Source organism: Eretmochelys imbricata, chromosome 7 (genome assembly GCF_965152235.1).
Source record: "Eretmochelys imbricata isolate rEreImb1 chromosome 7, rEreImb1.hap1, whole genome shotgun sequence".
Classification (NCBI taxonomy): domain Eukaryota; kingdom Metazoa; phylum Chordata; order Testudines; family Cheloniidae; genus Eretmochelys; species Eretmochelys imbricata.
The window spans coordinates 111,532,103-111,546,122 of record NC_135578.1 but is presented as its reverse complement, the minus strand read 5'-3'; the positions used below and the strand labels follow the sequence as shown (position 1 = coordinate 111,546,122).

Sequence of the window (14,020 nt, the reverse complement as noted above, 5' to 3'; positions counted from 1 at the left end):
CAAGAGGGCTTCCTGACTTGTACGACAAAGAAATCCCTTTTGGGATATAAGAAACAGAGAGAGACACCCCCACCCCCGCTTTGTCCTTCACCTTAACGAGACAAAGAAACCAAGTGGTTTGATTTCTGTGATAGGTCCTGGCAAACCCCACAAGTGAAAAGCTGGAAAGGAGACTGTGGGTGAGAGAGGCCATCTTGAACAAAACTGTATCTTGATAGATTAAGTTTTTGACTTTTAAATGCATGTTTCCACTTTTATTTGCTTGTAACCATTTCTACACTTAGCTCTTTTACTTGGTATCACTTAATCAATTCTCTTTTGTTAATAAACTTGTTTTACTTTTACTATAAACAAATTCTGTGCTGTGTTTGAGCAGAAGGGTGTATTTACCCCAGTAAATGAATAAGCTGTGATGTACTGACTCTTTAACAGAACAGCCATCTTAGTATCTTCTGTGAATATACAGTGATAGTGGCCATACACTGCAGAGAAACATCTCTGAGGAGCTTGGAGGCAGGAATTTACTGATTCTGACCTGCAAGGCTGTCTTGCTCGTGAGGAAGACAGACTGCTGGGGCAGAAACTGATACAAAGTGCAACTGCCAACGAAACTCACTCTTGCTGAGGCAGAGAGCTAGCACAAGTGGCTCATAAGCAGCATGTTACAGTGGTGTAGTTGGCAGGATTTACACACAATTTATTGGGTAACTGAGATTCACACTTCTAGCACTGATAAACTGGTTTTAAATTATTCATACGTAAGACAGTTAGGACCATGGTGAGAGAGGTAACGGAGTGGCTCTTAGCTCTGGGTATCCCTAGCAATATGTTACAGTGTTTGATCCTGCAATCCTCGTTCACGAACACAAAATCCTATGGAATTTCAGGGAGACATAAGGAAATTAAAAGGACAGGATGTGGAAAACAAATAAGGAAAAATGCTTCAGAAAATGTATGGAAAATCTTATATTGAATTCAATAGAGTTACACTTGTATGAAACCAGTGTGGGAGCAGAGACGGGACCAGTGTGCTTAACTTAGGAATGACCAATATGTTGGGTTTCACATCCGTCTATCTCCAACCTTTTTTTACACCAAACAATCACGTCTTTTTTCTTTACAGGTTATCACTTTTTAAAAAAAAAAACCCTGTATTTATTGATTTTCATTAGCTCCCACACAAAACCAAAAATCCCTTCCTCTAAAATATACTTTCAGACTGTGTATATCATACCAATACAATCCAAAACCACCACTCCATGCAACCTGTTTTCCATTTAACTGGTATAACATCTCACCTACTGCCAATAGACATGACTCTACGCTCATTTACACCAGCTTTCTTCTACTTCTAATTCCACTGACTTCAGTGGAGTTGCCTCTAGTTTACATCAGTGTACATGAAAGCAGAGGCAGACCCACTGTACATTCCATAGAGAACCTTCATGCTCCTGAAACAAACAGTGCAGAGGTTACAAAACCTTGCTGCCATCTCTTTAGAATTGTACGCAACCTCTTATGAAGTAACTAAATGAAACAGCATTCTATTTTAATGAACAGTATTTTATCTTCACCATGCTAGCTGGAGATGCCTGGTATTTAGATGAACGAACCTGGAATAGCTTGCTACAAAGTTAACCAAAATGGGTCTGCTTCCCATATATTTTACAATATCAGTAGGACGACTCTGGCCCTGATTTTGATCTAATCTAGACTGCTGTAAATTTGGAGTTTCTGTACTGAAGCTAATGAATTTACTCCAGATCTACACTGGTCTGACTGAGATCAGAATCAGGATCTTGTTATTCCACAACAAGGAAGGTTTGTTTTAGTACATTCCTTTGTTTATCTGAACTACAGCTGAGAAGTGTAAACTGCTATAACACTAGTCAGTTCCGATCTTCATGCACGTGTCTGGGGGCTGTTAGGAGAGAAGAAGAATGTTTATTTTCCCCTTCAGAAGTTAGATCTCCTTTTGATTTCACTTCCTTAGGGACCCATTCCACATCCCTGGTGTCAGAAAGTGTTTATGCAGTGTTATACTATTCGTGCAATATCATTGCCTACAGGAACACAAAAGCACCTCTCTATATGAACTGGGTCATCCTTAAGGTTAAATTGCAAAATGGATCCAATAAAATCCTCTACAAAAGTCACTAGGCCCAGTAACAATTTGCCAACAGCTCTTATCCAGAGTTATCCATTAGTACAAGAATTACTCCTTGCCAGCAGCTACACCCTTAATTTCATTGACTGGATCTGATTTCTTCACTACTCAGTTCTTTGTTCTCGAATCAAATGAATTTTTATCAGTCACTGCTCCCATGGCTTGCTTTCTGTATATTATTTTTTCTGATAAATCTTGGACTGCAGTCTTTAAAACTACCGTGTCTTTTCTTAGTAGTCACCAGGTATAATTTACCTTATTCATTTTAAGGACTTGCTTTTAATTTAATTTTCCAGCAAGATCAGACCATTCTGTACATGTTTTTGTTCTGGACGGTATTTCAGAAGACATTCATTTAACAGCAGGATCTGCTTCAGGGGTTCGGCTGGGGCCTTCACTCCTAACAAAAGGGGCTATGAATGCATCATGGCAGGTGCAGGCTGTGAGCTTGAAAAAAATCCCTTACCTAGTGACCATTTTTGTAATTTGTTTGTTTTACAGTCTTAACACTCCCCTTTTTCTTTATTGTCCAGCCATGACATGTCTGTGGAAAGTTCCCTTGCCCGAGATGAGTTCTCCCAATCAGGAATCAATCAGCATGGGTGGGATACGAAATTTGACTTGCATATAAGCGTCCCCAGGTTGAGAGTCAGGCAGGTAGCAGTGAGCAAAATGAATTATTGGAGAAGGAGAGGATTTCAGGAGATAAGTTCACCTCCACGGAGAGGCATCTCAGAAAACAGTTTGAAGGGCCATAGGAAGATCGTGAAAACTACAGCTGATGGAAGTGAAATGAGACTGATCTGGTCTATTGCTGCCTCATTTTTCAGTTCATGGTAAGCGTTCCCTAAACATGTCAATACCACCTGATTTTCTAATAACAGCAAACACTGGCAAGTTTTAGTGTCACCTACTCTTTTTACTCTATTCACTTTTTTACTCAATGGGCCTGTCCAATATTGACCACTTTGTTTTCGAGCTTTACTTCTACTTGCTTCCATACCAATTTTCTTCACAGTCAAGCACATTTCTTTCCCTCATCCTCTGCCCTTCTTTTGCTTGCTACTATACAGCTTAATTTACTCCAGAAGAATCTTAGAGTCAAAACAAAGGGCTGCTGATTTAATTGGGGGATTCTGCCTACAATCTCATGGTGTAATATTTAACTTTATTTTTTGTTTTCAGCAGGCCTTCAAGATGTCATTCTTTTGTTCCATTTGCAAGCAACACTCAGAGAGCACCCACTCCGCGCAAAGCTCTTACCAATAAGCCCCGAGTAAGCGAGGAGGCAGTCAGCATAGTTTTCCTTCAGACAGCTACTAATAGACCGTGACTCAGGCTGGCAGTTTGTGAAAAAATCTGCAAGGCGAGATCTGCAACATGGTAAGAAAAAAAATGCATATCTTTAAAAATCAAGCCTCCAGGCAGCCTTACCTTTTGCACTTTTCTTTTTTTGTCAATATTTCATCTTCTTAAATACATACATAGAACACATTTAAACTGGTAAGACTCCCTTTTTAAATATGTCCCTGTCTGCTTTTGGAGTGTAGATCTGAGAAGGGTTAAGGTATGCCGTCAGCGAAGGACACTGCATGCAGAAATATACACTTTATACCAAAATGAGTGCTCTGCATTTCCCACCAAACACAAGCAAACAAGAGAATCCATCATGAAAGGGTTCATGTTTTGTGATTCCGAACTCTGATTAGAGAGCAGGAGTATGACATCTGGAAGAAAATCTTGTATTAAGAGAACACAGTATCTGCTAGAACAAGTGGTTCATTGATTATGTATGGAGTAACAGTACTGGAGAAAACATTTTGCCCTTGTAAAATGTGCACTTAGCAGAAGTCTACTGGATTGAGCTGAGGGCTTAGAGTAAGGAAACCTGAGTTCTGTTCATAGACCTGCTACTGAACTACCATGAGACCCTCACTTTGCCACTCTGGGAGGGGAAGGATAGTCCACTGGGAGTTTCTTAGGTTATTACATATAAGGATATTTTTATAAATTATGTTTCAGGATATAGACTAAACTCTTGTGGGTAAGGAAAGCATACTGAGTCCGTGTGGCACAAAATCTTCACAATGTGGGCAGGGAACAAAGATTATTCCACGAGTAGTAGCTGGGTGTTAAAATACCTCCACAGATTTAAATGTCATTATTTATGTAAGTAGGCAAAACCCCTAAACAAAGGCTTTTTTTGAGCTGCAGGAGCACAGATTAGAGTCTTGAAAAACATTGGCAGGTGCCACAATGTTTAGAATAGTCCAGTTTTCCCTTGGACTACAAGGTGCATGGCTCCACAACTCACTTAACATGCTCTGTCATTGCCAAATGTTTTTAAGCTCCCATAACTAACCCCCCGGATGTAGCGACACTGGTCATTTACTGCACAGCCTGTTTAAAGAATTTATTTATTGTAGTAAACCGTTGAGGAGGCTCAGAAGTGCTCAACTGATCCCTAGTGCATACAGCTTGAATTCATGTTAATTTCTGGAGAATATTTGTGGTCATGAAAGTTAACAATCTAGAAGCATCGCACGTCTAAGTTTTCAAAGGCCAATTATAGTTCAGACAGCTGTGGTTCGAGCACCACTGCACTAGATTGCCAATAAATGTTCTCCCTGACCTGCAGGATCTTTCTGTCTCTCTCTAGAGACAAAAGTAATTGAGTTTCCATGCTGCCTTAGTTCTTAAACGCTCTTGAACAGACAACTAATTGTACCAAATACTGATGTGGATTACTTTCCAATGGAAACTAAGCTTAAGCCACCAAACTCGTTTTACTTATGATCTTAGCTTTGACACATATTTAGTCTCTAAATTTACGGATTATTTAAACCTGAGTCTACGGAGGAAAGAAAAGTCCTGTGACGTGTGAAATTAAAACTGAAGCCCAGATCCTCAACTGGGGAAAATTATTGTAACTCCATTCATTTCAGTTGATCAATGCTGATTTACACTAATTGAGGATCTGGCCCAAAATGTTCTCATCACTGTAAGACAGCTGACAGCATGGTCACCAGCCAGCCCAAACCAGTGATACAGCTCTTTAAATAAACTGAGATACAAAAATAACCTATTCGATGACAACCAAAGCCCTGCCTAAAGCATAGTACATCATATTAAAACTCCTTTAGCAGAGATAACAACCCTTTTGGAAATGTTAATAATAAGCAATGGGTTAATACAAAAGATGTTTGACAACAGGTACTCTGAATATTATGTTAATTTCATATTCCTTCAGTGTGGCAGTTCTAACCAGTTTTTGAGTAGGGACACTATTTGGTTAAGTGTCTTGCTAATTCTCTAGTATCTAGCTGAGAATTTTGATAATTTGGATAGTGAGTGACATTTGTAATATGAGTGTTTGTGTTTTAGTGTACATGACTATATTCATGCAGGATGTGTGTGTATATATGTATAGTGTACATAGGCAGTCACATGTATAATGTAAAATATATAACACAACTACATTCAAAACAATGAATTAATTTCCAGCGTCCAAATCACAAATCCTCCATGTGCATGCCTGTATTAATGATTTTTTCCTCTCCTTTGGCGTAAAAAAGGAATTGAGCACGCCACCAAAAAAATCACCTTCCAAGGAAGGAAAATAATCTCTCCTTTTTGTGGGGGAAAAAAATAAATTAAATGGTCCTATTGTAGCCATATGAAATCTCCTCAAAGTAAACTGCAGATCTTCAGAAAAGTATACCTTAAATATTGTGCATATTACTAACCAAATAAAATAAGAATGATCCTATTGATAAATCCTATACAAATCTGCTCAAAACAGTCTTTTGAAGAAAAAATTCCCCCAAACGTGGTACTAGTAATAGCACTAGTAAAAATATTTGGAGCAGCCAAAAATATAGAAAGAACACAAGTTCAATTTTTCCTTTATGATCTTGATCTTTCAAATATTCTGAGGGATAAATGAATAAGCTTTGAAATATTGTTCAAAAAAAAGACCCCAAGGATTTTTTAAAATTAGTCTTGTACATAAAAACAAATTCTTCACATGGACTCACCTCATATTAGCATGCCCTGTTGCTTTAAGCAATATTAATTACACCTTTATACATTTCTTTTTGGAGTATTTTTAAAAAGCTCTTTGATGTTTTGAAATTATCTGAGGCAATTGCCACTTCACCCCTTTTTAAGGCTGGTTAATTGAACTATGGCATTGTTTGCACAGCTGTGGATATGTATGCCATTTATAAAATGAATACTGTACATTTAAAAGCAGTAAGGTTTTCGCTGTATTCAGTGAGTTATGTAAAACTTCTCTGCGTATTTCATTTTTTGGAGGCAAACCTCGGCCTACACGTGAATAGAGCACTGATGAAAGAAGGTCCAAGGCACTTGAAATTTGTGGGTTAGAAATACGCTTATGGAAATGAACCATTTGAAAAGTTCTTAAAACTGTTGATGTGACTACTTAAAATATTCAAAAGCTGTCACAGTTGATCATCAGAAGCAATACTCTCTGTAATAAAGCAGGGACAGTCATGAGTGGCAGTAAGAAAAAGTATGGCAATGCATACTGGTGATCAAAGGGACAGCTATTGTCTAGCAGTTTTTAAACTCAGGGAAAAACTCCCAGTGACTTCACTGAGCCCAGGATGTCACCCAAAGGGTTTGGAGGAATGATATAGGAAAAAAATAACAGAAGGAATAAACCTGAGGTGAAATCGTGCCCCAGTGAAGTTAATGAGAGCTTTTCCATTGACTTAAATGGGACCAGAGTTTCATCCCCAAAAGGAGAGAGATTTGGAGAAGGGACCATGAAGTCTCATGGAAGTAGGAACTAAAGAAACGCAAGGCACTAGCTGGTTGCTCAAAGAGATGCATGGAGAGGTTGTGAAGAAAAAGGGAGGGTCTTCATGACCAAAATGGACTGTTGAAGGCTCTAACCTTGAGTGTATATTATATATGTTTAGATATGTTTCAGACACCCACTTAGAAGATAGTAATGTTTTCTCAGTTTTCCCCTTTAATGTATTATATGGATGAGGAATAAACTTTTTCAATTATCCATTAACTAACATGGTTTTCTATACTTTTTTGTGGGGGAGGGACATCCTAAAGGAGACCTTTATCCGATTATTTGTGCTTTGATGAAATCAAATATCTGAATAGGAGGAACTGACCAGAACAGGATACTATTAAGTCTCCAAAGGACTTAATTACTAATTATTATTCAGCATTTAGTAAATGTCCATCATGGTGCTTGGTGCTGCATAGTAAAAGAGAGGGAGGAACACTTCCTGGCACTGGAAATTTATCACTTTAGTTTTAATTCTAGTGAATTATTTTCACCCAGCATAGGAAAATTCTTTATTGCAGCTAATGTATTTCTACTACAGTAGCTCCTAGAGATCCTAACCCAGACTATAGTCTAATTATGCTAGGCACCATACATACACAAAGCAAGAGACTGCCCTTCCTCCACAAAGAATTTACTTTTGAAGTAAACAAAACAAAGACTGGGGAAAGGAAGTACTATCTCATTGTACAGATGCGGAACTGAGAAATTCACTGCCTTGCCTAAAGCCATACACAGTGTCTGTTGCAGAGCAGAGAATTAAACACAGAGCTCCTGAGTCCTAGTCCAGCTTCCAAACTACAAAACCTTCCTCTCTCATGCTTTAACGCTTACATCTTTAAATGACAACATGAGGCTGTCATAAATATAAAGGGAAGGGTAAACCCCTTTGAAATCCCTCCTGGCCAGGGGAAAGCTCCTCTCACCTGTAAAGGGTTAAGAAGCTAAAGGTAACCTCGCTGGCACCTGACCAAAATGACCAATGAGGAGACAAGATACTTTCAAAAGCTGGGAGGAGGGAGAGAAACAAAGGGTCTGTGTGTCTGTCTATATTCTGTCTTTGCCAGGGATAGACCAGGAATGGAGTCTTAGAACTTTTAGTAAGTAATCTAGGTAGGTATGTGTTAGATTATGATTTCTTTAAATGGCTGAGAAAAGAACTGTGCTGAATAGAATAACTATTTCTGTCTGTGTATCTTTTTTGTAACTTAAGGTTTTGCCTAGAGGGGTTCTCTACGTTTTGAATCTAATTACCCTGTAAGGTATCCACCATCCTGATTTTACAGGGGGGATTTCTTTATTTCTATTTACTTCTATTTTTATTAAAAGTCTTCTTGTAAGAAAACTGAATGCTTTTTCTTGTTCTCAGATCCAAGGGTTTGGGTCTGTGGTCACCTATGCAAATTGGTGAGGCTTTTTATCCAACATTTCCCAGGAAAGGGGGGGTGCAAGTGTTGGGAGGATTGTTCATTGTTCTTAAGACCCAAGGGTCTGGGTCTGTAGTCACCTTGGCAAATTGGTGAGGCTTTTTACCAAACCTTGTCCAGGAAGTGGGGTGCAAGGTTTTGGGAAGTATTTTGGGGGGAAAGACGTGTCCAAACAGCTCTTCCCCAGTAACCAGTATTAGTTTGGTGATGGTAGCGGCCAGTCCAAGGACAAAGGGTGGAATATTTTGTACCTTGGGGAAGTTTTGACCTAAGCTGGTAAAGATAAGCTTAGGAGGTTTTTCATGCAGGTCCCCACATCTGTACCCTAGAGTTCAGAGTGGGGGAGGAACCTTGACAGCGGCATTATCAGGAGTATGTTCACACATGAAGAAAGCGCATAAATTGTACCAACTGTGATGCTGTTTTAAAGGAAATACTGAGACTTTAAAAATTATATGGGATTAAACACGCTACAACCCAGATTCTGGTGGAGAATTAGCAGGTCATATCTCCACGAAGAGAGTAATTTTTTTGGTACCTGCGAGTACAAATGATTAGTGTGTACTTTACTAAACACACATATTCAGTTGCCATTGTCTATTTTCAGTTTCTTCTATAACTCACTGTATTAAGAAGCTATAGGATATAGGCCCTGTGACAAAGTTCCTCCTCTACCTTGGTGGGTCCTGTGCTTATTGGTGGATTTTGCTCGCCTCAGAGATTCACAGTAGCCCTCAGTTTGGCCACTTTTATGGCTTAAAACTGCCTTTCACTCAGATAACCTTATCACTGGCCAGCATGGGGAAAAGGAAGGAGAACAATCCCCACAGTCTCTGCTGGTCCACCTACTGGGTCGGGGACAGGCCAGGGACCTTCCCCTCTGGTGGGACCCACAGTCCAAGTCAACTCCTCCTGTATCCAATAGGGAGTTGGGGGGATGGGGAACCCGGGCCCACCCTCTACTCCGGGTTCCAGCCCAGGGCCCTGTGGATCACAGCTGTCTATAGTGTTTTGTGTAACACCTGTGTGACAGATACAACTGCCTGGGCTACTTCCCCATGGCCTCCTCCCAACACCTTCTGTATCCTCACCACAGGACCCTTCCTCCTGATGCCAGATAGCGTTTGTACTCCTCGGTCCTCCTGCAGCACACGCACGCCCTCTCCCTCTCAGCTCCTTGCACGCACCTCACTAACTGGAGTGAGAGCCTTTTTAAACCAGGTGTCCTGATTAGCCTTAATTAATTCTAGCAGCTTCCCAATTGGCTACAGGTGTCCTAATTAGCCTGCCTGCCTTAATTAGTTCTAGAAAGTTCCTGAGTGTTCTGGAATAGTCCCTGTTATTTTACCCAGGGAAAAGGGACCTGCTTAACCTGGAACTAATGTATCTACCTTCAACCACTCTTTTGTAGCCATCTGGCCTGACCATGTCACAGCCCTGATTCAGGAAAGCATCCCTAATTCAGAAGAACAGTTGAGAACAGACTTAAAATTAAGTTTAAAGCAAAATAAGTCTTAAATGCTTTCCTGAATAAGAACCACAGATACCTTTCATCTGGTCCTTTAAAAATCTGGTCCTAGATGCCTAAAGATGCAGATAGGCACCTAGTGGGATTTTCAAAAGTATGTGGGGTGGGATCCACAAATAGATTTAAACATTGCAAGGCTGAGTTCCCTACTTTGAGGTGCTTTGGAAAAATCACAGGAACAATTGTCTGTGCTAGCCAATGGAAGATACCGACCAGAGGGTACGTCTCAGAGTTCAGCACCTATGTCTGGGCTGCAGGGACATGTCTATCTCTTCTTCTGAACCATGAATTGGGGGAAGAGAGGTGTTCAGCTATCTAAATTGGGGGGGGGAGGGGGCAAAACAAAATAGCGGAGGAGAAAGACCTCCCTTATAACCTTTAGCATAATAACTTATTGATAGGGTACTCATTCAGGATATGGGTGCCCCCTGGTATAAGTCCCCCTCCTCCTGAGGCAGAGAAGGGATTTGAAACCTCTTAGGTGAGTGCCCTAACCACTGGGCTATAGAGTCATTCTAGCTCTTTCATAGGCCCAATTGATATTTAATTATTTAACTGAAGTGAAAGAACTTCAATAAGAGAGACTGTGGCAGACTTACATCAGACTATCCCATAGCCTAGTGGTTAGGGCACTCACCTAAGAGGTGGATGATCCCTGTTCAAATCCCTTCTCTCCCTCAGGAGGGGAACCTTGAACCACAGGTCTCCCACACCCTGGATGAACAATCTATCTACTAGGCTAAGGGATGCTGTCTTCCCTGCCCAGCTGTTGAGTATGAACTGGAGTGAGGGACCTGACCCAGTAGGCAGCCTCTGAGTATGGCTACCAAATCGAGCCCCCACATGAGACTTAAGTGGCTGAATACCTACCATCCCTGGTTTGTGAATTGCTCTAGGACTTAGGCAGGAGATAGGCACTGAGAGGGAGGCAGCAGTAGGCATGCAGAGAGGCAGAAATATAGACACCTAGAGAACTTTTATTGCAAAATACTTAGGCACCTGCACACACAGGTGGCACCCAAGTGGGACTTTTATGGATTGCAGAGGTACCTAAAAATGGGTCTTTTGTGAACCACACCATAAGTGCCTAACTCCACTAGTGTCTTCCCTTTTGCAAACTGGGAGTGTACCACTGACCTCCTTTGGACAGAATTTCAAAACTGCGTAAGTGCATGAGACCATACAGGAGTCCGTGGTGGATTTGAGTGTACACTACTAAAAACATGATTTATTCACTTGTTATAGCAGGTAGATAATATTTCCCCAAAGTCCATAAGTTTGGTCAGTAAATGAGGTAAAGAGCAATTTCCAGATGTGACAAGCTTAGCAAGGATACTCGATAGGTTCCCATTTGGATTTAGCAGAGATATTGCCTATGGATTACATTTCCATTTCTGTCTCAGCTGCAGAAATGTACAGAGTGCACAGACATCTGTCAAGCCATCCGGGTGACTACACTAATTAGCCAAACCTGCTCTAGTGTCTAGACACCATTTGGCAGGCACAACACAGTCACTTTAAGGGATGTGCTGGATTAAAATTCAAACAGAAGAATAGCATACCTCTGATACTGGAAAATTTCAGGCTAAGTACATGAACATGTGTATACAGTGATTTCAGTTACATCAAACTAGAAAAGCCAAGCTGAAATATACCATTCCTCTCTTGTACGAAGCAAATCATAGAATATCAGGGTTGGAAGGGACCTCAGGAGGTCATCTAGTCCAACCCCCTGCTCAAAGCAGGACCAAGCCCCAATTTTTGCCCTGGATCCCTAAATGGCCCCCTCAAGGATTGAACTCACAACTGTGGGTTTAGCAGGCCAATGCTCAAACCACTGAGCTATCCCTCATCAAGTGGCCTCTTCTGTGGCGCTGTGCAACATCTAGCCACTTAGTTCATTTGATCATTGAGGTGTTTTATTGTCATGGTGAACTCATAGGTTACGTTGTATATAATGAACGTGTGAGGAACAGATAAATAGGATAGGACTATGTGAGTATAAGATTAACAAGTATTTAGGAGTGATGAGTGTGAATTAGATACATAAGTAAAGAATGGGCCGATAGGTGATGTTTCAATATATATGTTGTAATGTATCCATCCAGAAAGTCAACACCTCAAGGCACCTGATTGTAACATCACAGAAAGTTCTGTTCTGAACATAGGTTACCCTGGAAACAGGTTGACATAAATGTTAATAAGATGCTAATAAGGAAAAAGGGAACTAAGAGAACAACCTATGAAAATCAGAGCACCCCAAAACTTATGGGGTGTGGAAGTACAGATAAGAAAAAGGAGGGTTGGCACCCTCATGCATATGCATAAGGTGTTAGATGTGGTCAGAACAATGCGATAAATGAGGTCCCCTGATTGGGCTAGAGTGGGAAGACTTCACTGGGAAGGTCCCATCAGGAACCCTCTATTGATGACCACTTGTTGAGAGATCCACCCAACGATGAAATCTTTGGGTATGTGAGTATGGATATGGCATTGGCCAGTGCACAGACTCTCTCTTTGTATGTCTGTAACTTATAACTAAGGATATGATTTTACCACGGGGTCACAGATTCTGTGACTTTAAGAGACCTCTGCGACTCCTTCAGCTTCTGCCGCATGCCCCAGGGTGGCGGGGCCTCACAGCAGTCAGACCTCTGGGGCTTCAGTGCCCCCCACTCCAGTCAGCTAGGTGTACCACATAACCAACTGCTTCAGCATCAACAATATTGAGCACATACACAATTTCAAATGAGAAAAACTGACAATTACTGTTGCAGTTAGGCTCACACAGTGTCTTTGGTTCAATGATTTAATACAATTAATGAAGACATTTGGCCCTTAGTCTACAATTCCTCCTTTATGGTATTTTCCCAGTCTCAGTCAAACTGACTATAAAATTACAGTCTGAATTACATATTGAGAGCCAACCCACCAATTCAGTCTGGGTTAACCGGGTAGCTCTAGCTTCTCTCTGCAGGGCTCGGTTGGTTCTGACTGGTGCTTTACTTGTCAGGGCACAAGGTCGTACTTTGTGTCTCAACAATATAGATATTCACACAAATATCTTACTTAATTCTAAGTAATTCTAATTCTTGTTAGAATAACAAGAGTAAGGCAGCAGCCTTTTAGGCAAGTAGCAAACTTCCCTATCCCTTTAACTATAAGCCTATGCTATATAAAAAAAAAAATACTTATTTTCCTTCTTGGGACTAAGGAGTTTACAGATACCTTAACATGTAACTGCTTCACACCAGTAAGGTCCAATTAACCTGTAAAATTACAGGAAAGTGTATTGAGATCCAACCCACAGATTCATTCTGGGTTACTGCTGGCAGCCTTATCCTCTCCCTACAGGGCTGAGTTGGAGCATCTGATTGGTGCTCAAAATGCATGCCAGTTTTGCACCCCTAATAGACCTCACTATTGATTGGTCAGGGCTTTCAGCTTCGAATTAAGGCTGTGTGCGCCCGTGCATGAGTTTACAGGAATGATTGCCCTTAAAGATTTCCCAACTAGCTTCAAAACAGCTACTGAACATGGTTAATATCTTCCTGCACTCCCTCTATTCTGCTGAAATAGCAACTACTTACTTACAGTGACTAAAGCCTCTCTACTGCCACCTTATCAGGGAATGTTTGGTCAACTCAGAGCAAGTAGAAACAGCAGCTGTAATTACAGCAATTAAGTTTTTGACTGAACACCAGAAAAAAGTGGGGGAGGGAGAAAGAAGGAAAGACAGAAAAGGGGGGTTACAGTGGCACCTGTGGTTTCTATTTTGACCCATCTGTGCTGACTTTTTTCCTTCAGTACTTCTAAACTTCCATGCTTTTAACTGGTCTTATATTTACTTATTTAAAAACACACACTACTGGGTAGTTGGGCACAACTATGAATTTTAACAGGTCTTAAGTAGTTTTTAAAAACTTATGAAATATCTTTATATACATTAATTAACCAGCAGCTCTATTAACTTTACAGAAGAAATTAGTGTTTGTTTTTCTGGGGGGACTTGGGGGAGGGGGGGAAGGGAGTCCCCTTCAAATATTTACTTGTGTTTTTCTTTT

The 14,020-nt window shown here is 40.7% G+C and overlaps 1 protein-coding gene across 1 annotated transcript in view; it reads right to left on the bottom strand.

The window, feature by feature from the left end:
* GFRA1 (GDNF family receptor alpha 1) overlaps nucleotides 1-14,020 on the bottom strand; it is a 194,848-nt gene that overhangs the window by 41,174 nt on the left and 139,654 nt on the right. Inside the window, exon 5 of the mRNA XM_077822013.1 lies at nucleotides 3,431-3,540. Within this exon, the coding sequence (XP_077678139.1) occupies nucleotides 3,431-3,540 (110 nt within the window). The remainder of the gene's footprint in view (nucleotides 1-3,430; nucleotides 3,541-14,020) is intronic.